Genomic DNA, 26,124 nt, shown 5'->3' with positions numbered 1-26,124 from the left:
GCTCTCATACCTAACCTAATAGCAATACTGTTAGGAACAGTATGTTTCATACAGGCTCAATGCAACATTTAACATGATATAGCATGCATCTGCCCTAAGGGCATTGTAATTATTTGGTTGTGGTGGTAAGAAAGCATTCAGCAGAGAGAGAAAATGTATTTGAAACAGTATACTACAAATACATTTACATATTTATGCCAGGCTTGTGCAAAATTCTGAATTTCAGAATTGACCTCCATTCAATTCATGAATTAGAATTTGAATTGAATTTACTCCGCCCCACAGAACATTGAATTGAATTTGAATTGGAATGACAGGAAGTGGAATTAAATTCATGGCAATTCAAAGAAATTCTACACAGTCACACAACAGAAAGAATGTGTTGAGTCTCGCATGCATGTTAGGAAGGTTACTTTGTAAATGTTATTGCTTACTGTTATTAGTTACCCATTATAAATGTGGTTTGGATTACTTTATTTGGATAACTTTATCAAAGCAAAGCAATTTCATTTAAGTTGATTAGTAACTAGTTGAATTAAACATTTTACCTCAGTAATACAACTAAATACAATTACTTTAATTTTGTAATTTAATAACAGAAATTTCATTTCACGTAACTATTTACTCCTCAACCCTGCATACATTTTGTTCTAAAATATATATTGATAAAATTCTTGAAATAAATTACCCCCTCAGTGTTGTTTAATTAGTTTTGCTCCAATGTAATTTTCATTTCAAAGTAATCACATAAACACAAAGTTGTTGTAAATGAAGTTATCATTTATTCCAATGCAAAAAAAAAAAAATACTGAGCAACACTGTTGCATCTAATTCTCAATAGCTCCTCAACTCCTTTTCATTGAGTCTGCACAGTTCTGGTCTGAATATCTTTCCTGCAACACTAAAGATTCTCTCAACAGGTGCAGAGTGAAGTTGTAAGGGACTTCTGAAACTTAAAAAGTCCAGTGTTGCCCATCAAATTGTGCTTTCAAACAAATCTCCACCTCAAATTGTTTAGCAACCATTTTAAATACTTGGTTAAAGTAAAGCATTCTGGGAAATGGAGTCATGTTCCCATCATGTTCCACAAAATTACAATTACAATAAATCAAACTTAATTATTTGTTCTGTGACTAAATGGTAAATGGACTGCATTTATATAGCACTTTCACAGACCTATGGCCACCAAAGCCTCACATTCACCCATTCATACACCAACGGCGTCAGCCATGCAAGGCGCCAACCAGCTTGTCGGGAGCAGCTGGGGTTAGGTGTCTTGCTCATGGAAAACCTCAACACTTGGTCAAGTGAAACCGGGGATTGAACCACCAATCTTTCGGTTTGTAGACAACCTTCATGAACCACTGAGCCACCCCACATATTATAATGCAATCATATCTGACATATACTGTAAAGCTTCATTGTTAAACACTTCACTTAAAATATGTATATGAATTTCTTTGAATTTTTATTGAATTGCAATTCTGCTTCCTTTAATTCAAATTCGAATTGTAATTCTAGATCCTGTTTTTGACATCAATTCAAATTCAATTCAAATTCAAGAATTTAATTGGAATTAAGGAGTCATTCTCAATTCAATTCTGAATTGTGCACAAGCCTGATTTATGCACTTAATATAAATTATATTATTATTATTTTACACTATATAATTATACTAAACTGGTATACTTAAAGGCTGCTAAATTGGAACAAGTAATTTTGTACTTGATGTACTTTAGTTATCCGAAAATAGTGCTGAGGTCCAACTAAAGGTATACTTAAAGGTTCACCCGACACAATCGGAGATATATTAAAAAATGTCCTGGCTCTTCCCAGCATAATGATGGCAGTGAATGGAGGATGAGATTTTGAAGCCCAAAAAAAGTGCATCCATCCATAATAAAAGTTCTCCACAGGGCTCTGGGGGTTAATAAAAGCCTTTTGAAGCGAAGTGATGCATTTGTGTAAGAAAAATATCCATATTTAAAACTTTATAAACGAAATAAGTAGCTTCTGTACTTTAGTGTATTGCTAATATAGCCTGGCAAGCCAGACCAACATCAAGATGTTTGATCTGGCAACTTACCATTGGCACGGCTCAATCCGAGGGGCGGGATAAACGGTTGTCTCTCAAAATCCCTCTGCACGCAATAGGATAGCGCTACAACCAATCAGAGCAACGAAGAAGGCTAGTTGGTATATTAAACTTTTGCTGTATCCAGTCGGCAAAACTCCGAACACATCTTACTTTTTTAAGAATGACTTAAGTGCCGTTTTTTGCTCTTTTCTCAAAGGAAAGCTTAACTCCAAGTCCTCCAGAGTCGCGGCCAAAGCCGATTCGAAAGACTGTTCGCCAGCAGCAGCCGCCATTCTTTGTTTTCAAGTAGCAGGGAACCGTCGCAACTCTGTCGTCATTATGTTAACCCCGTCCGCCTACTCTATACACGATGTGATTGGCCTGACCTGAGTTTGGTTTTTCCAGCTTGAAAGTCAACGGAGAGTTGCTTGACCACACTGGCTGCAAAATCAATTTTGCTGCCGCTAGGGTGCGTCTAGATTTCTAGGCTATTCCTAATACATTCCAATGCACCTACTGTAATACACTTTTCCCATTAATGCTACTTTAATGGCCCGTTGCACTTTGAAATGTGGACTGTAGCCTGTCACTTTGGGCTGTCAAAATATTATGAATTATTAAAAACAAATTATTAAAATTTTCCTGACCAGTCCTCAAAAATTACACAAAAAGTGAAAATGTCAAATAAATTCAGAATGAATGAAAAGTAACATGAAAAGTATGTCATACTTTTTTACTGCATGAAAAGTAACAATGTAAAATGTATTCAAATAATTTCAATTCATGCCTCACATTTAAATCCGCAGCATAATGCGAGACCGTCAAACCGCCATATCATTTCATTGCGTTTTACCTCAGGAGCAGTTGTGTAGTTTGAGAGTTGAAGCGACAGAGAAATTTTACGGGTGGTTTTATTCCATCTGCACGTTCTGAAACACAAGCGGTTCTGCTCGTTCACATTCCTTCACCAACGAACGGAACTGTGTGTTTTAGTGCGTGTAGAAAAATAAAACTAATGTCATGCCAGTTTATGCAATTGCTTCCTGCAGCGTTAATGAAAGATCATGTGAGGTAAAAGGGGAAAACATTCTTCAGATGATATTTAATGTTGTGTCTGCTATTTCTTCAACAACTTCAAGTTTAACGCACTTTCATGTTCTATACAGTTCTGCGTTTATTTTCACACACCACTTACTGCACCTATATTGAGACTCATCTCAATTCGCAGTCTTTAAATCCATATAATTTGTGCTGTCATTGATGGAAAAATCTGTTTGCTTATAGCAGTACTTGTAACAAACAGTATAGAAAGTTGTAGTTTTGCGTGACTTGTGTCTGTGTGGTTGCGCAACTGGTAAAGTTGCATCCATTTGATTAAAAAATCTGAGTGGGCACATGCATGACACTTCTGATTTGCAGTTATCACATTTTCCACCTTCTTATGAAGCCACCTGGGACTTCTGGGAAAATTCCCCATAGGATTTTGAAATGACGATGTGCTTCTGTGTCACACGTAATGGAAAGATCACAGCTCTATTAATATGGGATGTGTTGATTGTACTGCTTCCCCATATTATGTATGCTGGGGGGCGTCACCATCCCAGATGGATGATTCACTCACATTCTCCTGAAGGCTCTCCGTCAGTTTGTGGTGTGGGAGGTGATTCTGAAGTTCCTGTCAAATCAGTTTGGCCGTGATTCATTTAGGCTTTATAACATGGAGGCATCAGTCAGAGGCAGTTGTGAACTGCTTTTCAACCCACAACATATAATGTAGAAATAAACCGAATGCAAATGAAATTCTAACACATTCATGTGGCAAAAACACGTGAACAAGACAAATTCATCATGGTGATTCTTTATTGAATAACATGCAACTTTGCTTTTAACAGTGAAGGTGTGTTCAAGTGCCCAGAGGACCATCTGCCACTGGATTATGCCAAAGTGAGTGTATCATAACATAAAAACGTTTCAAAACCCTTATGATTTTATCCAAGGATGATCATTCCTCTGATGTTTTAACAGAAATTATTCAGTAGACTATATTTTATATTTTACTATATTTTACCATATTTTAACATGAAAAAAAATACACGCTTCACCTTATATTAAACATAGAAATGCTACTTATTTTTAATTCTTACATAAACCTGCAAATGCAAAAACATACAACAGTTTTTGTTCTCAAATTTGAGCGCAGATTCACTGTCCAACTGGGATATACACTTTTAAATTGTTACACCAGTAAGTGGAAACAAATTATTTTCTTTATGAGTGAGTCATTGAATCATTCATTCAAGTGATTTGTTCATCAAAACTAATTGGTTCAGGAATGCCACTGTTGTGAGTTACAGTTGATTCAGCTTTGAGTTCGTTTGGAAATATTTTATTTGGCAGAGCAAAAATCAACAAAATTACTGGCAATTTTGTGTCAAAAATATAAGCCACTGAAATTTAAAGGGATAGTTCATTCAAATAAAATTTTAATTATTTCATTAATTACTCTCCCTCATGTCATTTCAAACTTGTAAGACTTATGTTCATCTTTGCAACACAAATGAAGATCTTTTTGATCGAACAGATTGAATTTAAGCTTTTAATCACATGTAAACTTTGATCAGCGAACATAAACAGAACAAACCTAATTGGTTTCTTGCTAAAGCTCAAAAATGCCGTAACACGAGAATGAACCTCATTGGTTCTCACACGTCAAGCGAACATGCTTGAGTTTCCGTTTACCACAACTGATGAGTGAGTTGATGAATGTTTATATGTGAATAAAGGCCTAAATTTAATCTGTTCATTAAATAATGCAATCATATCTCTTCAGAAAATTTGGACTAAACCGCTCGATTCTTATGGATTAGTTTTACAATCTCTTTATAAACTTTTTGAAGCGTCAAAATGGTAGTTGTGTAACTGTCAATGGAGGGACAGACAGCTCTCAGATTTCATCAAAAAGATCTTCATGTGTGTTCTGAAGATGAACGAAAGTCTTACGGGTTTGGAACGACATGAGGGTGAGTAATTAATGACAGAACTTTCATTTTTGGTTGAACTAACCCTTTAACTTCTTGTTTATTGAACAGTTGTATGAAAGCAATTGTTCAAATAATCATTTCTTAAATAGCTATGCTTTTCAAATGTTCTTGCATGTTCTACTCCAGTACACTGGTATAAATGTGTAATTCTCTCTGCAGATTTTTCCAGATGTGGAACTGGAACAGCAGATTCTGTCCCTGCCCATCCGCTGCATCCACAGTGAGGAGGGCTGCCGCTGGACCGCGCAGAACAAGCTTCTCCAGGTCAACAAACGTCATATCATGCGCACGCAAACTCAAATCTCACTCGTATTTGTAGATATTTGTACATACATCTTTGTAGGATTGAATAGATTTCTTTATGGTTTTTTAAATCATTTTAAGAATTGCATTTTAGATGCTGCCAGTATGTTGGTAGGCTGCTATTGTACGTTACAGTGTACTACATGCAAATACACACTGACTACCGACTACTGGTCAAAAGATTGGGGTCAGTAAGATTTAGTTTTCTGAAAGAATTTGTTAGATTTGATAAATGCACTTCTTTTGAACTTTCTATTCATCAACAAATCTTTAAAAAAAGGTATCAGAATTCCAAAAAAAAGAAGAAGCTGTTTTTAACATTGATAATAAAAATAAATGTTTATTTAGCAGCAAATCAGCATATTAGATTGATTTCTGAAGGATCATGTGACCCTGAAGACTGGAGTAATGATGCCTTTGCCATCACAGGAATAAATTGCACTTTAAATTATATGAAATATATTGTTTTAAATGGTAATAATATTTTACCATTATTACTGGTTTTACTGTATTTTTTATCAAATAAATGCAGCCTTGGTGAGACAACTTTCAAAAAACATTCAAAAGTCTTACCGACCCCAAACGCAGAGACAAGACATGCAATAAACAGCCAAATCTCACTCTCACACTGTGTTTCTCGCTTCCCCCCAGGCCCATTTGTCCATGTGTGAGTTTAACGTGGTGTCGTGTCCAAACCGTTGCTCTGTGAAGTTGCTGCGACGTGAACTGCCCGAGCACCTGCAGCATGACTGCGCTAAGAGAAAACTACACTGTGATCACTGTGGAGACCAGTTCAACGGGGAGGCATATGAGGTCAGACACACTTCTGACACTTTATCATACAAATACAACCCATTTAAGTATACTAATATTTGTAATGATTTAGAAATGGTAATGTATTAATATTATAATGAACAACTTTAAAAAACATCTGATTTATTACTTTAATGTCTCTTGCATTTTGATGAATTCGGTGGCTAGTAATTCAACACACAAAAGACATGGTTTGCAAATTCCATCTTGTTTCAACACCGCACAACAGCTCTTACACATCCCTCCCTGTCCTCATTTAGAGTCACCAGGGTGATTGTCCTGAGGAGAGTGTGTACTGTGAGAATAAATGTGGTGCTCGGATGGTGCGGAGACTGTTGGCCCAGCACTCTGTGTCGGAGTGTCCCAAACGCAAACTGCCCTGCAGATACTGCAAAAAAGAGTTCCTCTATGACACTATTCAGGTCAGTGGACTTTATGCTACCATCCTACATTTTCATCATTTATTTACACATACGGTACACTTTTCAGATTACATTTCTTAATGTATTGTTTTGTTTGTGGTAAAGGGAGTGCATTCATTGGTGTGTTTTGTATTCACAGCCTCATCAGCAGCAGTGTCCACGCTTCCCTGTGCAGTGCACTAACAGGTGCGGCACACCAGGTATCACTCGAGAGACTTTAATGGCACATATAAAGGAAGGATGCAACACTGCTATGGTGCTTTGCCCATTTAAGGAGGCTGGCTGCAAACATAGGGTATGATCTACAGTTATGCATATATAATAACTCTGTGATGAATACTAGACGTCATATCTTGTATTTGAGAAGTACAGGTGGCCCAAAATGTATTTGGCACAATGTTTGCTTGTCATTGTATTAGATAACAAAATAACACTGGTGGTATTCCTTTAAAGGTGACATATTATGCCCCTTTTCACAAGATGTAATATAAATCTTTGGTGTCCCCAGAATGTGTTTCTGAAATTTCAGCTCAAAATACCCCCCAGATCATTTATTATAGCTTCTCAAATTTGCCCCTCTTTGGGTGTGATCAAAAACACGCCGCTTTTGTGTGCGTGTCCCAATGCAAATGAGCTGCTGCTCACCGCCCCCCATTCAGAAGAGAGCCGGTCCTTTACATGAGCATCGGATACTCCAGCAATAACAAAACATGCAAATCTCACTCATCCAAAATCTAAAAAATAACCAGTAGCGGAGTGCAGCCTGACGGAGAGACTCAGGAAGAGGTTGCAACCTTTATACTGAACCTGGATGTTTCTGAATGGTTAGTGGATACATTTATGTAGTTGTTGTTGTTGTGGAGTTACACTGATTCATCTCATCGACTTGCATGTACCGTCATGTTTAACTTTTACACAAGTTGACACAGTTCCCTGAGGTCTGTATAGTGGCGTCTGGTGGCTGAGGTTGGTACTGCCTGCTAATAGTTAATAGGTTTCTTTTTTGTGCACTGAAAAATTATTTATAATAAACACTGCAATATTCCATTAAAAAAAGAATAAGTGTTGAATGAATAATTTTAATATCATGGTGACTTTATAGCTGTTAAGTACACAGTCTTGTACCTTTTTCTTTTCGTCTGATTTTCAAATACACTTTTGATTTGTAATTCGGTGTTTCATCTCATAGTTGGTTGGTTTGGTTCATGACTGGTAACTCTTTAACAAAGACTTTTTTTTTAATTCCTATGAGAAAAATAAATAGAAAAATTACTCCAGTAACCAAGGCACAGTCAAGTCACCTTTATATAGCGCTTGGTACAATACAAATTGCTTCAAATCAGTGATAACAGGAAAAAGATTCAGTGATGCAAACAGAGTTCCAATCATGAACGAATCACAGTGTGATTCAGGCTGATTACAAGTCAGAAATCAGATTGTGGATCGGTAGCATTTAAATATTTCATCCAATTCCTTTTGCCTGAAGATCGGATTCATCATGCCAGTATGGAGACGAAGCTGGTCATAGGGTCTGTGCAGAGGACTTGTCTGGTTCTTGTGGTCTTTGCCGAGGATCTGTGCTGATGGCTGTTGTGTCGATGAGGCCTTCATAGGGGATTGGCTAGTTGACAGTCTGCTGACATTCAGGGCTGCGTTGTGGTCGTGTCTAGGTGCAGGTCCACCATCTGATCTGGAAATGGACTGGATACGGCTGACTACGGTAAACCTCGGGATAAACAGAGAGACTAATATTTGAGTAGATGCCATTCTTACGATGTAACAAGTACATCGGGTGTTATGTGAAGTGTTCCCAGTTCCAGTTGATCTAATTTATGCAGCCTAACAATCCTTTAACAGATGTGAATTATAGAAATGGGACAATGTGTTATGTGTATGCCAGGTTAAAGAGATGTGTTTTGAGTCTTGATTTAAACTGACAGAGTGTGTCTGCTTCCCGAAGTTGGCTAGAAAGACTGTTCCAGAGCTTGGGTGCTAAATACGAAAAGGATATACCGCCTGCAGTTGATTTTGATATTCTTGGTATTATCAACTGGCCAGAATTTTGAGGTCGCGTTAAGAGCTCGCTCAAGTACTGAGGAGCTAAACCATTTAGTGCTTTGTAAGTAGTTAGCAAGATTTTATAATGTATAATGTTTAACAGGGAGGCAATGCAGTGTTGACAGAACCGGGCTAATATGGTCATACTTCCTGGTTCTAGTAAGAAAACTTGCTGCTGCATTTTGGACCAGCTGGAGTTTTTTTTACTAAAGGAAAAGTTCACCCAAAATAATCCCATAATTTACTCACCCTCAAGCCATCCTAGGTGTATATGACTTTCTTCTTTCTGCCAAACACAATCAGAGCTATATTAATATCCTGGCTCTTCCCATAAACTATACGACTCCAGTGGGTTAATAAATCCTTCTGAAGCGAAGCGATGGGTTTTTTTATAAGAAAAATATTCATATTTAAAACTTTATAAACTTTGATCACTGGCCTCCGGCAACAGCCGTACGAACGTTCTCAAGAGAGTTACCCGGTTTTCGCGAGAGGCGAAACCTAAGCTTACGCTACGCGACATCATATGTCGGGTCAGAGGTCACCCTTTCGCCGGAACTTGACTCTCTTGTGAATGCGTATACTGCCATTGCTGGAAGCCAGTGATTAAAGTTTATAAAGCTTTGATTACTTTTATGATGGATGGATGTGTTTTTTGGAGCTTCAAAAACTTGGGCACAATTAAATGCCATTACAAAGCTAGGAAGACACATGATATTATTTAACATAACTCTGATTGTGTTAGGCTAAAAGAAGAAAGTCATATACACCTAGGATGCCTTGAGGGTGAGTAAATTATGGAAAATTAAAATTTCTGGGCGAACTTTTCCTTTAAGCGTGCAGGGCAACCACTCAGTAGAGCATTATAATAATCTAGCCTTGAGGTCATGAACGCATTCACTTTTCTTTCATTTGTCATTGAGAGCATATGTCGTAATTTAGATATATTTTTAAGATGGAAAAATGTGGTTTTACAGATGCTAGAAATGTGGCTTTCAAATGAAGATAGGTATCACAGAGCACACCCAGGTTCCTAACTTACAACAAAGATTTGACAGAGCAGCCGTCAAGTGTTAGACAGTATTCTTGGTCATTACATGCTTTGGTCCAATGATTAAAACCTCTGTTTTATATCAACTATGTGAATTTATATAACCATTTATTTTGTGAATTGGACTTGGTATGTTTCATCAGGGTGCGAAGAAATATAGAGTTGAGTATAATCACATAACAGTGAAAACTAACACCATGCATGCTTCCTAATGATATCTCGCAAGGGTAGCATGTACAGGGTGAAAAGCAACAGTCCTAGTACTGAGCCTTGTGGTACTCCATACTTTACTTGTGATCGATATGATACCTCTTCATTTACTGCTACACATTGATACCAATTAGATAAGTATTATTTGAACCATGCCAATGCAACTTCACAATGCAATGACAACGTAATTTTTGAGCCTTTTCAAAAAAATGGTCAATACTATAGAATCAAATGCAACACTAAGATCCAGTAACACTAATAGAGAGATACAACCATGATTGGATGATAAGAGCAAGTCATTTGTAACTCTAATGAGAGCAATCTCAGTACTAAGATACATCCTTGCAAATACCATTTTTTTTTTCTAAAAAGGAACATAGTTGTGAGAATACAGCCTTTTCTAGTATAAGAGGTTTAATAACAGTCAGCTTAAAGGTTCTTAGTATGTATCTTAATGACAATGATTAATTAATAATATTAAAAAGAGGATCTATGACTTTTGGAACTTTTCTTTCAGTAGCTTAGTTGTTATAGGGTCTAACATACATGTGGTTGATTTTGATGATTTAGCAAGTTTAGACAATTCTTCCTCTCCTATCGGGCTGTCTTTTATACTGTCATTTCACTTTACAATTGCTACTTAGCTAACTGGACTTAGCATATTATTGTATGGTCACTGGCACTTATTAACACTGTACATAGTTGGCTACTTAGTTTTTGTTTAATCTATTGTTATTATATTTATCTTACTGTTAGTATATTTATTATTCATGTGGATGTGATAAGATGTTTTTATTCCAGATAGGTTTTTAATTTTATCATTTGTATGGCAACGTTGGGTGGGGGTGGGATCTAAGCATTTCATTACATAACCTGTTATTGTAATGACAAATAAACTACCTTGAACCTTGAACCCTGAAGGCTAGTGTGCTCATTATACCATGGCGTCAGGCTATTTTCCTTAATCCATGTCTCTAAATTTCTGAAAAAGAGACAGTAAATAGTTTCTGTTGCAACATCGAGTTCTTCAAAGCTGTATAGTATGCTGAGGAGCTGAAACTGATCAGGAAGTTTATTTACAAAGCAAACTTTAGTGGGAATTGCTGCACTCTGTAAAGAAATATTTTAAGCAAAAAAGTTTGTACAAAAAAATAAAGGTTTTGTTTTGGACTCATCAAGGCACTTGTGAATAGGAGTGAATAGGAATTGGGGCTGCTCCAAAATGACATGAAATATGTTTTGGGACCACAGTATCTCTCATTTGTTTAGCCATATTTACTAAGAAATTAATATCAAAATATCTAGCACATCTTTCTCTCTGTTTTACTCATAGTGCCCTAAGACTGGAGTGGCACAACACCTTGAGGAGGGCACCCACACCCACCTCACTCTTCTGTGTGGTCTAGTGAATCGTCAGAGGCTGGAGCTCAGGGAGCTGCGGCGTGGGATGGAGGAACTCTCTGGAAGTCGAGATGGCACACTGCTCTGGAAGCTCACAGACTACAGCCAGCGACTACAAGAAGCTAAGATCAGGACTTCTGGGAGTTTGGAATTGTTTAGTCCTGCCTTCTACTCCCATACCTATGGTTACCGTCTGCAAGTGTCTGCCTTTCCCAATGGGAACGGCAGTGGCGAGGGCTCTCACTTATCAGTCTACATTCGAGTTCTACCAGGAGAGTACGATGGGCTGCTGGAGTGGCCTTTCCCTTGCCGTGTTTCCTTCTCACTGTTGGATCAGAGCGACCCGGTGTTCACCAAACCCCAGCACATCACAGAGACCTTCAACCCGGATCCCACCTGGAAGAACTTCCAGAGGCCGCGGCCTGGAGCTCTGGGAAGTGTTCGTGGGGGATGTCTGGATGAGAGCATGCTGGGATTCGGCTACCCAAAGTTCGTCACCCATGAGGAGATGAAGAAAAGAAACTATATCAGAGACAACGCTATTTTCATTAAAGCCTCCATAGATGTGGTCCAGAAGATACTGAACTCTTGAATTCTGGAATAAATGTTAAATAATCTGAAAATATATCTCTTGTGGCCCTTTTTGCTCATATTAAAAATGAAGATGCATACGTTTTTGTTAAATCAGGGTTTTACCACAAATGAAGGATATTTAGATATAAGAAGGTTCATAAAGGTATAGTCTTTTGCATGTATATTATCTGTAATATGTTAGTTTTTTCAAATAAATAAAAAATGTGACATTTAAAATGTCTTATGACTCTTTTTTAATGAACAGTGAATTTTCATGTTCTGTGTGTGTAGTGCTTAACCCTATTAAAAAATCTATTATGCACCACCCATCTGGTCCATTGAAAAAAAGACAGGGGTGCTTCTCATTTCTTATATGTGAATCCTCATTTCCTATCCTCAAGTCTCAGCTCCACCCCCTTAGATGAGAAGGAAGGATGCGAGGAAAGAAAATGAGGATGGAGGAATCAAAGGAAATCTTACTTGTATTTTGGAATATTCTTTATCACTCAAGCATAACTTAAAATTGTTATCAGCTGCTCTGACGAAAGCTGCCCTTACGTTGTTGTTAAGTTTGTTTAAGAAATTCATAATAATAAAGCAAGATACCCTGCTGAAAAATGTGAGATGTATGGATTATCTAAACTGCAAAGGTAAAACATAAATTATAATTATTGTGACAGATGTGAAGGGGGAGGAGAATTTGTAGAATTTTTGGAATTTGTAGAATTTGTACATTTCCAAAAAAGACCATAAAACTGTTTAGTCAAGGTTTTTTGAAGAGACACAATCACTTTAAATGATGATATTTAACTTTTAGGCTTTTATTTACATCATTATTTAAACGATGATTAATGCACATAAGGAACATTAAATATGGGAAACCAACACAATCTCATGGCAACTCGTAACTTCCTTACATTTTGGCGAATTGGCGGCTAATACATTTGGATTTAGTGTGTACATTTTCATACAATCATCTTTATATGCCCCAGTAAGTGATGGTTATGTTCTTAAAATAGTAACGTTTTCCCATGAGCTTTTCCATTTGTTTGCCCCATAGGGAATGATACTTACACTGTAAAAGTAAGTTATTTTCTGTGAATGTGTATCTATAGTGGCATTAAATAGTAAATACTGTAACAAGAAGAATAAAAGGTAAAATTATTCAGTGTAGTAAAAGGTAAAATTATTTGTGCTACAAATGATCACATTAATAACTATATAATATGACATTTTCTTTTAAAGTTGCCACATAGCACCAGCATTTTTTTAAAACCATTTTCACAAAACTTTTTTTTTTTTTGTCAACTTGGTGTTGAATATGGGTGTTTCATATATATATATATATATACATAGTCTTTGACAAAAATGTGATTTTCTCTGCTTTTTGTTCAAAATGTAGCTATATATATATATATATATATATATATATATATATATATATATAAGCTACATTTTGAACAAAAAGCAGAGAAAATCGCATTTTTATCAAAGACTATGTCCGGATCGGGTTCAGAAAGATGATATAGATGTAGTAGATCGCTTCAATCAACACCCCCAAAGCTTGCACAGTCCTACAGCTCGTCCTGGGTCGACATTTCAGTCGTTAACGTTAAGCTGTTTTGATTTTTATGCCGTTTCATGGTTCATGATCACGTTGTTTTACATGTACGTAAGCAATGCTTGTTTCTGCTTCTTCTTTACTGGTGTTTTGATCTAGATTTCACCCATATCAACAGTTCAGCAGTTTATAAATGATAGAAATAGAGTAGCCTACACAGCAAAAAAAAAAAAAAACATGACATACTACCCGTGATCATTGTGTAATTTTTCTCGTATTTGATTGTGTAAGAATTGAGAAATTAGAAAATGCCGGACAGTCTGGTTGTAAAGCGACCAGACCCTGAGAGGACAAAGGACCTCTCTGGAAATTAACATTTGAACTCCCCCTTGTGCACTATCGAGACGAAAGTCTCACCTCCGAGTCATCCTAATCTACATTTCATTCCCTATTCCCTCACCCTCTCTCTCTCATGCTCAGATCACCCGAATTCACCCAAGAAAATATATAGTTTAATGTGAATGATTATCACCGAGTATTAGACATGTTTAGTATCATTTGAAATGTCTCAGTGCGACTGGTACAAATGTATCATTTCCAAATAAGTAAAACAAAAGGTAATAAGGTTTTTAAGAGTTTAGGGATAACTGGCACACAAAGGAAGGTGGTCTCTAGACAAATGGTCTCCTACCCCCCAAAAGGTGTCAACTCTGAATGTAAATTCCCATTGTTAGCAGATGTTTCCATGTGAAAGAAGTTTCTGTCTATATAGGGAAATGCAACGAGAAAATCTGGGCCTTTCTTTATTTCAGATTGGCCTGTGAGGCTGAGAGCAAGACTCTCAGCTTCATGTATAATGTTGGGTTGCATCTCTTCTCTTTATCCCAGAGCATTTGATGTTTTGTATCGGTTATCTTTGAATTGATTATGAAATTGGCACGTAACATTTACCTGACATAATAAATTGTTACATTTGATTATTCTAACTGACTTTGACATTATTTTCATTAAAGAGTTAAAAGGAATAGTCAAACATTCTTTTACATTTAATGATGCACAGATATCAAAACCTTATATAAAACCTTTTCATTTATGGAGTCAGATGAAATAACGAGAGAATACATATTCATATGTATTGCATTTAATCAAAAAATACTTTGCCTCGAGAAAAGACAGTAACACTTAGAGACCTTCCGCGCTGGTCGGATGCCAGACTTTGGGCCGATGGAGCTCGATTTTACAGGTGGTGACCCCGACGTGATCTCGCAACACAGGCGAGCAACGTCCTTTCCAGCAAAGTATTGGGATTTTAAAATGAACAAGAGGTTTGAACATCTTCTCTTTCTTCCGGCGTAGTGGTTAGTCAATTCTTTTTGCCTTTTTAGAAGTGCTGAGACAAAATCAGCCATTGTTGTAATGGCTTTGTTGCAACAAACTAGCAACACGTGATAAGAATGAACAAAGGACAGAAAAAAATTCGAAGTTTGTTAACGATCGGAAAACATGTAATTGGATAAACGAAACGACAAGTCGATGCATTTGTTTATGAAAAGCAAGGTTGAGAAAAACAGGACGATATGATGCGCAGGTTAAAAATCAGATCTCAAGGCTAAGCTAAATGCTATGTCCATACGTCTCCCAAAAGGCCTGTAAAGAGAAATCAAAGGTTAACTAGTTTGGCCTATTATACCCCTTTTCACAATATGTAATATAAATATATGGTGTCCCCAGAATTTCAGCTCAAAATACCCCTCAGATCATTTATTATAGCTTGTCAAATTTGCCTCTTTTTGGGTTTGGTTCTCAGCAGTTTTTTGTATGTCCCTTTAAATGCAAATGAGCTGCTGCTCCCCGCCCCCAGTTCAGAAGAGGGTCGATCCTTTCCACGAGCTTCGGATACTCCCAAAACACGCGCATCTCACTCATCTTAAGTCTAAAAAATAACCAGAAGCGGAGTGCAGCCTGATGGAGAGATTCAGGAAGAGGTTGCTTTTGGACTGAACCTGGACGTTTCTGAATGGTTAGTGGATACATTTATGTAGTTGTTGTTTTTGTGGAGTTACACTGATTCATCTCATCGACTTGCATGAACCATAATGTTTAACTTTTACACAATGTTAGTTCCATGAGGTCTTAACAAAACAGCTGTGACATTTTTTGGTCAAATAGTGTTTTGTGCTCGTCTGTGCAGCGAGACAGAACAGTTTGCTGGAAATTTTGCCATTGAATTAGAACTGGTAACACTGTTGTAAACCAAATGGCAGCGCTGTGGGTGGAAACATGCAGAATGCAGATGAACCCTTTCATGCATGAATTATGATAACCTCAGTCAGGATTTTTTTTCTATGTGTTTTTATTGCTCTTAGGGCATGAAAAAGACTTTTTTTTTTTACAAAATTTTCAGAGATTTTCAGATGTCCACTTGAGTGGACAGCATGCGTTTATTGTTTAAACTGAAGAGATACTGTATTAAATATAATATAATAATCAAACAGATATAGTGTGTGTATTTAACAAACCAATCAATAAAATTATATTAAATCATGTGAAAACTATAAAATATATACAAAAAATATAAATGCGAAATATTGCAAAGGCAAATGAACTTCATACAAGTTGAACTTGGCGTATCTTTGATATCAGAACATGAGGATGTGATTCCATCAGAATTTTCTACAGCCTGTCAAGGTACAACTGTGGAAACCACTCAGATGCTCCAGTGTACCAGAGTTAGCTGATAATTCTGTTTATGTTCAAGATGGACACATTTCTAGCATAGCCCTCCTCTGAGAAAACCTAGAGATCAGGTGTTTTCAATCTCATCTGAAATGAGCAGTGTTGGGGGTAACGCATTACAAGTAACATACATAACGCAATCAGATTACTTTTTTGATGTTACGAGTAAAGTAATGTATTACAAGTAACATGTTACATAATTAGATTACTTTTTTGATGTTACGAGTAAAGTAATGCATTACAAGCAACATGCATTACGTAATCAGATTACTTTTTGTTCTAACAAGTAATGCGTTACAAGTCACATACATTATGTAATCACATTACTTTTCTGATGTAAATGAAAATTACATTCTAATAATACACAAATACATTTATTTACAGTCAAAAAAAGTTACTGCAGAATAAGTATTTTCAAAAACAACATTCACAGTATAAGTATGAATTGTAGCTGACATATAGCCATTGATGCATGAGGTCCATTATAGTGGACAGATGATTAATCAGAATTTTCTAAAATCAAAACTTGGAAAATTTAACTGTGATATGACTCATTAGATATTGCTTGATGCTGCAATATTTTTTTTTACCTACAAAAGTGTAAGCCTGTCTATTTGCCCAATGGGGGTTTCCAATAATACGGGGAAGGTTAAGATTAAATGCAATATATTTTCTCACATGTATTAACTCGTTATTTCATCTGACTGTCTGTGCATCATTAAGCGTGAACGAATATTTGATTATTCTTTTAAACTCTGATTATATTTTACCCGCTTAGATCAGGAAACTATATCGCTTCGAGTTCCTCGCAAGGTCTCCGGCACAATTTCGTCTGTTCTGATTATAAAAACAGAGGTAATTGGCTAAATAGATGGGATTTGCCGTATTCACACGTACACAATTGAAGATATACATTTTCATATAATGTGCATATGTAAATGTGACTTTATAGCTTTAAGGGCATTCTGTAGTACAGGAAATCCGCGGGAGAGGATTAGGCAGAGGAAAGCCCAAGTGGAAACCTAAAAAGAGAGAAAATGATCAAGGAGACTCAAACTGTGGAAAATGTGGAAAATTTAAACACAGAGATCCGGAAAGGTGCCCAGCTAAGAACTCCACATGCAACAAGTGTAAGAAGGTGGGTCACTGGGAAAAGAAATGTTATAGTAAATCAGTCAGAGAAGTGACAGAGACTATTTCACAGACACCATTCTTCCTGGGTGCAGTCACAAATGAAAACAGAAGTGATGAACGATGGACAATACAGTTTACAATTGGAACAACACCGGTCAAATTCAAAATTGACACGGGTGCAGATGCAAACATTATGGGAGCAGAGGCGTTCAACAAACTAGTTCCCGACAAGAAATTGGAGCCATCAAATATCACACTGTGCAGTCCAGGTGGTCAGTTGGAGTGTTTAGGAAAGTTCCAAGCCAGCACAGAATATAAAGGAAAGCCATACTGTTTTCCAGTATACGTCAATGGTGGCCGTAACGCGAACAATCTGCTAGGCAGAGCCACTGCAATGACCATGGGGCTTGTGAAACGTGTAGAGGAAGTCCACACAGCATTCGGTGAGCACGGAACACTCAAAACCGAACCTGTTAAAATCCTGTTAAGAGATAATGCTGAGCAATACACAGTGCACACTGCTCGTCGTGTCCCGTTGCCTCTACTGCAAAAAGTAAAAGAGGAATTAAAACGCATGGAGGAAAATGAGGTGATTGAGCCTGTGACTGAGCCCACTGACTGGTGTGCGCCTATGGTGGCAGTTCCAAGGAAAAATGGGAAGGTGCGCATCTGTGTTGATTTGAAGAGGTTAAAGTGTAAGTTGCAGGTTAACCACCACAGCCAATTAATGTGTAAATTAAAGTGCTCTATATGTATATATTTAATTATTTCTGTCTTAAAATGCTGTAGCGAATACGACTTTGGGTAAATTTGAATTAGCTCAAGAATATAGGGAATTTTGGAAATATTAATAAGTATTAATAATTCATAAGTCGCATGTACCTTTATTTTATCAATTATAGAGATTAACTGGTTCTGTAACTGATCTAATCGTTATTCGTCCAGCGAATAAAGGTGAGATTATCACAGTTAAGAAGGGTTATCTCTTTACAAACTCCAAGAAAGTTTGATCTCCTGGCCACGGACATCAAATCTTCTGAGTTTATTAATTAAAACTACTGAATGTAGTCTAATATCGAGCTTGTAGCTGGATCTTTTGTTTCATTGACTTTAGAATGGTGGGTTTTCAAACACAGAGACAGTGAAAAGTATAAATGGATTTTAATAAATGTGACTAAAGATTATATGAGCTACGAATAGAAACGTACGTAAAAATGCAAACAATAAACACAAACAAACATTTAAACAATAATAACATACGTGATAAGAATAAAATGAAATGAAAGAAAGAAAGAGAGAAATAGAGAGAAGGGAAAAGCTAGTAATTGTTACCTACAGAAACCTAAACGACGGACCCCAGAACAGCAGCTTTTATCAGATAAATATACTTGCACGTCTGTTCTCTGTTTGGTTGATGCTGAAAGCGCGGACGAGGTCCTGTTTCGACTGCGTCTTCCGGTGTCGCGGGAAGCTTGAAAAGGCTCACTGAAATGTAACGTTACCGAGAAAGTTCGTCTTCATCTTCCGTGAAGGAAGAGGCAAATATAACTTAGTTGCAAAGGAACGGCTGCTACGACTCGAACATGTGTTTGTCCGAGGCCTTCCGGGATGTTCCTCGGGGAAGCGTCGCGCCGGTAGAAGAGGAGGAAGGATGAGAGCGAGGTGAGAGAGAGAGAGGTGAGAGAGCCCGCTGTGTTTTGAAGGAGCTCAAGTCACGCCCCCTTGCGTGCGTGACCCAATCGCCTGGGAGGACGTATTGTGGTCATGTCCTTTCATTTGGAAAGGTACACGCCTCTTCTAACTAATGCTGGCGGAATAAACTTCGTTCATAAACATTTATAAAACTGGTATTAATCAAATAATGCATCCTCTAATATTCTGTGCTAAATATTCAACACCGTTGTGTTCTTCTGAACAAAACAATACCGCGAATGACAATTCTGTTAGTCAACAACACAAAGAAACAGGATTTCTCGTGATTACATGCATATTAAACTGATTACATATCAATAAAGCTTATAGATATCGTATTTCGGGTATAAGTATCATAAGCACAGCAAGAAATACATTTTAAACATTTTAAAAAGGTAATTTTGACCACAAGTGGTCGGGCATGATAAGGAGTCTGTGTTTTGTGTGTGTGTATGCAGAGTCGTGCACACGTGGAACCGCGTGGTGAACTTTGTCCTTCCTTTTCAGGGTGAATATCTTCTTGAGTTGATGAGATTAACTCAGGGGACCTGACCGAGCATCTGCTAACACTGTTGTTTTGTTTTGAGGGGTTAATCAGTACCTTTTGTTTGTTGATTAGATTTGATTGATCAACACAAAGGCAGACCTGATCATCTGCTTTCCGTTACAGTCCCCCCTTGATGAGTTGATAGGGCGTGTATGGGCCTAGTTGACTCATCACGGTAACAATGGTCAGATGGCAGGTGGTTGCTAGGCTGATGACTCAGCTCAAATGAGGTTGAGGGGGGTCGATAGTGTGGGATCCCCCCTTTTCGGGGTTCCATAGGAAACCGCCGGACACGGCGTTGTGAGCTTGGCTGTGGATGTTCACATTTCGTTGAGGTAATGTGCTCTTTCGACGTTGCTGGGTTTAAGTCGAATGTACACTTTCGGAGTGTGAGTCCTGCTTTGGTAATCAGGACTCGGGGCTGCTCTCTCTCCATGCGATGCCGGATGCCGGATCTGGTGATGTCCGATTGTGGCTGCTTTCTAGCGAACCACCACAGCATCCTGTTGGAGGAAAAAGAGAGAGAGAGAGAAAGGGAGGAAAAACTTCAGCGATGGATGTCCTTGGTTGGCTAGGGCATCTTGTTGCTTCGCTGAGGTTGGTATGCCACATGCTTTGGTGTGCCATGCGTGGGTTTGGTGCTGCGGTGTTCAGCACATGATGTGTTCTCGGCACGCCTGACCCCCCTTTGTGCGCTGTGGCCTTACAAGCTGTGGCGCTGTGATGGCACAGGTGCACAATGCGTACTGAAGTCTTGTGAACGCAGCTTGTGCGTGGTGGCAGACAGTTGTCTGAGGCACTGGCTGCTAGTGAGCTCAGATGGCTTGCGAGGGTGGTGGAGGGGTAAGTGGCGGCATAGAAAAAGTCTGTTCTTCAGAGGCCCGCATGACCTTTTAACACAGCGGAGGTAGCGTAAGCAGCTCTGAGGCGTGCAGTGTAGTTGGTAAAGTTTGTTTTTGCTGTGTAGTCACTGCAATCGTGAGGGTGGTTGGTCTGTGTGTGGCGCAGACATTGGTCTGGTTACTCAACTGCAGTTCAGTCCAGGACCTTGAGGCAGCAGGTGTCAGTGTTCGTTTTCTGTGTCTGTGTCAGACGTGGCTGCACTGTCTTCATCTGTTGTGTAAGAAGACTCTGGCTCACCAGTGTTCTGGGGAGAGTGGTTCCAGGTTCGACGGTCTGGGCTTGGAGTTCTGGACGGCTTTGTGTGTGTGCCAGGTCCTCCAGGGCCTCTGTGGCCTGGAGCTGTAGTGCGGCTGTCTTTTGCTGCAGGTCGGCGTTGGTCCTTTCGCTGGCCCGGGCCTTGATGACGAGGTTGAGTGCGAGTTCTCCGAAGATTTTAGCCAGCTGCTCATGGTCGTACTTCTGGGTTGGATCGTAGGTCTCAAACTGGTCCAGGTACTGTGGGTCAGCGGCGTCCTGGGGCAGAACCATTGCTGTCATTTCTCGCAGCCATGTTTCGAGAGTGCGCCAGCGGACTGGGTGACTGGATGAGCTCGACATCTTTGCTTACTGTGGTGAGAGAAGCACAGCACACACAAAAAGAGACAAAATGCAAGTTGGTTTTAGGGTCAAATGAGCTATACTCATACGGGCTATGCCGTTTATGAGAATTTCGGGGCTAACTGATGCCGACAGTTAGCGGAGCCAATTTCGTGGGTATGGATAAAGCCCACAATAGAGATTTTGACAGGCGGTAACCTGGGGGTCGTCTAATGACGCCGGCTTTGATCGTTACTCTATTCACTTTCCTGGGGTCTCTCTTAGGTTCTGTCTGTAAGTGAAATGAGAGAAACAAATCACAACAGAAATGGAGAAAAATTTAAATAAAAACAAAGTTGAAGGTAGGGAAGATCAAAGGGAAACACAACACAAGGAAGTGAATTGGTCTGTAATGAAATGTCACAAGCAATAACACGGGGAGTGTTATAAAAATAAAAATAAAGAGGCCTAAGCCTATAAACACTGACTGAGTTCTGCCAATAGATACACAATAAGGGATTAAGGTGTTAGACTTAATGTAAATTAAGGCTTTCTGGTGTCATCAAATTGAGTAAATATGTATGCAGGAGTCCGAGGCAAAGGTTTTACTAAAATAGTGATACAACAAAAGGGAAATTAGGATAACTGATGGTGATTTATCAGAATAACCTAAACTAGTTTGAATTGAAATTCAACTAAGCATGCAAGGGGAGGTTCAAAATAATAAAAATAAGGAAGGAAAGAAAATTAGAATGATGACAGTGATGTATCAATACTGAAATTAATTAAACTGAAATTCAGAATGACTTCCTATAATCCTTACAATAACACTGAAGTTATTAGTATTGCTTATAAAAATAATCAAACGAAAAGGGTAGCAATAAAGCACTTACATGCAGACTGGGACTGGGTGGACTATCAATAACTGAGTGAATCAAGTCTAAGCTTTAATTCAAAAAAAGTTTTTTTTTTCGAACTTCACTTAAAGTGTGACAGTCAGAAACAGGGAAAAAGGAATTGTCTAACTCCAAGTAATATCAGCATAAGCTAAGCTTGAATGCAGTTAAGTGAGAGAGAAATTGAATGCAGAGAGAAAAAGAAATTAAAAGCAGGTATTATCTTAGAACGCCACAAGATGGCGTAGTTGCGCTCGTGCAGGCTGACGTCAGGGGGAAGCGACGCTTACGCAGGATGACGTCGGTGTAGGGCGCGTGATTTGACAACCTGCCACACACCTAGAGGCTGCCCTCTAGTGTCGGTGACGTGATTCAGCAATTGAGACAGCAGATTTTTTTATCTGTGGAAATCACGAGTATTTCGCGCTCTGTTGCATGCGGAAAATGCGAGTTTCACAACATGTAACTACAGGAATTACACATTTTACATTACACATTGAGACGGTTTAGAATGAAAACAGGAATTATCATCTATTTTAATTCATAAAACTGGTCTCCAACTACACATTATATATGAAACGGTTTACAATAAAACAGGAATTAGACCTTCTGTTTTATTTCAGCTGTGAACAGGAATTTTTTTCTTCTGTTTACTTACAGCTATGAACAGGTATTATCTTCTGTTCATTACAGGAACAGGGATTATTCTTCTGTTTTACTTAATTAGAGCTATGAGCACGACAGGAATTAGACATCTGTGAATTTAAGCCGTGAGCACACATGCATCAAACAGCTATGAGCAGGAATTATCATCTACTCATCTCCCATAAGCATTAATCAAAATAGCCCTTTTATGATTTTATGCGTAGGTTTTTCAAAATTGGTTCGCGACGCCAATGTCTAACCAGGAGTTTATCGTTAACGTTTTGTATAAGGCCTATTACGACTGAAAACTGAAGCACTGTTCAGATCAGGTTTACGTCCTCGTCCTAAAAGAGATCCTTCGTCTTCATTTAGTCGGTTTAAATCATATTACATGTACTAACTGTAAAGAGTTTTGCTTCGTCTTTACAGAGACACAATGTAATGTCATGAACTGCAGTTTTAGCTCTTAACAGTGATTAAAAATACTTAGACTTTACCTCACAATTCAAAACGCGCGTGTAACGTTACAAATATTAATACCAATAATACACATTCACTGAAACTGAATTTTGCCCACCAAATAAAGTTTGAAACTGCCTAAAATAACTCCACCAAAATGTAGCGAATACGACTTTGGGTAAATTTGAATTAGCTCAAGAATATAGGGAATTTTGGAAATATTAATAAGTATTAATAATTCATAAGTCGCATGTACCTTTATTTTATCAATTATAGAGATTAACTGGTTCTGTAACTGATCTAATCGTTATTCGTCCAGCGAATAAAGGTGAGATTATCACAGTTAAGAAGGGTTATCTCTTTACAAACTCCAAGAAAGTTTGATCTCCTGGCCACGGACATCAAATCTTCTGAGTTTATTAATTAAAACTACTGAATGTAGTCTAATATCGAGCTTGTAGCTGGATCTTTTGTTTCATTGACTTTAGAATGGTGGGTTTTCAAACACAGAGACAGTGAAAAGTATAAATGGATTTTAATAAATGTGACTAAAGATTATATGAGCTACGAATAGAAACGTACGTAAAAATGCAAACAATAAACACAAACAAACATTTAAACAATAATAACATACGTGATAAGAATAAAATGAAATGAAAGAAAGAAAGAGAGAAATAGAGAGAAGGGAAAAGCTAGTAATTGTTACCTACAGAAACCTAAACGACGGACCCCAGAACAGCAGCTTTTATCAGATAAATATACTTGCACGTCTGTTCTCTGTTTGGTTGATGCTGAAAGCGCGGACGAGGTCCTGTTTCGACTGCGTCTTCCGGTGTCGCGGGAAGCTTGAAAAGGCTCACTGAAATGTAACGTTACCGAGAAAGTTCGTCTTCATCTTCCGTGAAGGAAGAGGCAAATATAACTTAGTTGCAAAGGAACGGCTGCTACGACTCGAACATGTGTTTGTCCGAGGCCTTCCGGGATGTTCCTCGGGGAAGCGTCGCGCCGGTAGAAGAGGAGGAAGGATGAGAGCGAGGTGAGAGAGAGAGAGGTGAGAGAGCCCGCTGTGTTTTGAAGGAGCTCAAGTCACGCCCCCTTGCGTGCGTGACCCAATCGCCTGGGAGGACGTATTGTGGTCATGTCCTTTCATTTGGAAAGGTACACGCCTCTTCTAACTAATGCTGGCGGAATAAACTTCGTTCATAAACATTTATAAAACTGGTATTAATCAAATAATGCATCCTCTAATATTCTGTGCTAAATATTCAACACCGTTGTGTTCTTCTGAACAAAACAATACCGCGAATGACAATTCTGTTAGTCAACAACACAAAGAAACAGGATTTCTCGTGATTACATGCATATTAAACTGATTACATATCAATAAAGCTTATAGATATCGTATTTCGGGTATAAGTATCATAAGCACAGCAAGAAATACATTTTAAACATTTTAAAAAGGTAATTTTGACCACAAGTGGTCGGGCATGATAAGGAGTCTGTGTTTTGTGTGTGTGTATGCAGAGTCGTGCACACGTGGAACCGCGTGGTGAACTTTGTCCTTCCTTTTCAGGGTGAATATCTTCTTGAGTTGATGAGATTAACTCAGGGGACCTGACCGAGCATCTGCTAACACTGTTGTTTTGTTTTGAGGGGTTAATCAGTACCTTTTGTTTGTTGATTAGATTTGATTGATCAACACAAAGGCAGACCTGATCATCTGCTTTCCGTTACAATGCGTTAAAATAACATTTATTGGGGTTTCTTCAACGGTAGCGTGTTTTTTCAGTTACTGGGTGATGACGTCACAAGAGGAACTCGCAACCCATACTCTGCTAGATTCCTACTGTATTATGGCTATTTGGAGAACGACTGAGGATGTGGGAAACCATCAAATTCTTTATGGACCACAGCCCTACAATTTTTAACTGGTCAGGCGTGAGAGAGGGCAGCTATGGCACTCAAAGAGTTATTAATGCTTGGTGTGAGGAGAATGAGTGGAGGGTTGGCCAGGTGTCCTGGTGAGAAACGTTAGCTACGTTAGAGCAAGTCTAGCCCGGTGCAAACTTAACCCGGATAATATAACGGAACAAGCAAGTATTTTCAAAATATTGCCGTCATGTAGAATAGCAAGGAGGGACAACAACTGAACTGAATACATTATTTACTTACAGTAAGTCAGTCCAAATCAGAGCTGCAACGTTAGAGATGCACACACTGCACAGGCATCAATCGCTAGTCTCATCGCCGCCTCAAACGTCATGTAATACACTTCCTCAATCCACGCGTTATCAATTTCTCACGATTTAATTAGCGATGTTTATTGTCAGAAAAGAAAAAGAGAGATCGATGTCCCCATCACTGTGTTTGTGTGGGCTATCAGCAGTGGAGAGTAAGTGCTGCCGTGAGGTGAACGCGTTCTGGAGTTTAGTGGAGCAGCTCGACCCGCGACCGGCTGATCTGACGTGCCTGAACCCGTTTGTTTTGCGAATAGCTTATTCTCATTTCAGGCAGGATCACGGTCCCCTTGAAGTCAGCACACACGAGTATGTTTACAATGGAGTTATTTTATCCATATTTTTTTTATCAAATAAAACATACAACCAACTTTTCTGCAGTTATGTAAGGCATCTATAGCTATGACTATGCCGGTAACTCTACTAGTGAGTTCCTCATATGACGTCACGCCCCATCTAGTGGAAGGGAGCGGGAGCGGTTAAAACCACAGTTAAAAGTGCTCACTTTTCATATTATATCAGCATTTTGGTATAAAAAACAATGGTGGGCGGTTCTTATCTTTATGTTTAATAAACACATTGCATTATCTTCGTGAAAAATTTAACCTGCAACTTACACTTTAAACGAGGCTGTAAGGAGAGAGAGGTACGTCCTTCCAACTGCTGAGGAAATTACTGCTAAACTCAGTGGCGCAACCATGTTCACGTCACTGGATGCCGCCTCCGGGTTTTGGCAGATACCTCTGCACCCTGAAAGCACCAAGTTAACCACCTTTATAACACCCTTTG

At 38.5% G+C, this 26,124-nt stretch overlaps 1 protein-coding gene across 1 annotated transcript; it reads left to right on the top strand.

The window, feature by feature from the left end:
- Positions 1–3,969: 3,969 nt before the first annotated feature.
- On the top strand, positions 3,970–12,107 carry LOC308686524 (TNF receptor-associated factor 4-like; the record flags this gene model as incomplete). Its single annotated transcript, XM_081394956.1, has 6 exons — positions 3,970–4,021; positions 5,278–5,382; positions 6,073–6,234; positions 6,495–6,656; positions 6,796–6,951; positions 11,309–12,107. Coding segments are annotated over 6 exons (1,297 nt in total), but the record flags the coding sequence as incomplete, so codon positions are not given.
- Positions 12,108–26,124: the final 14,017 nt, after the last annotated feature.

This window comes from Scardinius erythrophthalmus (assembly GCF_964197995.2).
Source record: "Scardinius erythrophthalmus genome assembly, contig: HAP1_SCAFFOLD_369, whole genome shotgun sequence".
NCBI classification, from domain to species: Eukaryota; Metazoa; Chordata; class Actinopteri; order Cypriniformes; family Leuciscidae; genus Scardinius; species Scardinius erythrophthalmus.
The sequence above is the reverse complement of the archived record's forward strand: the minus strand, read 5'-3'. Positions and strand labels throughout refer to the sequence as shown.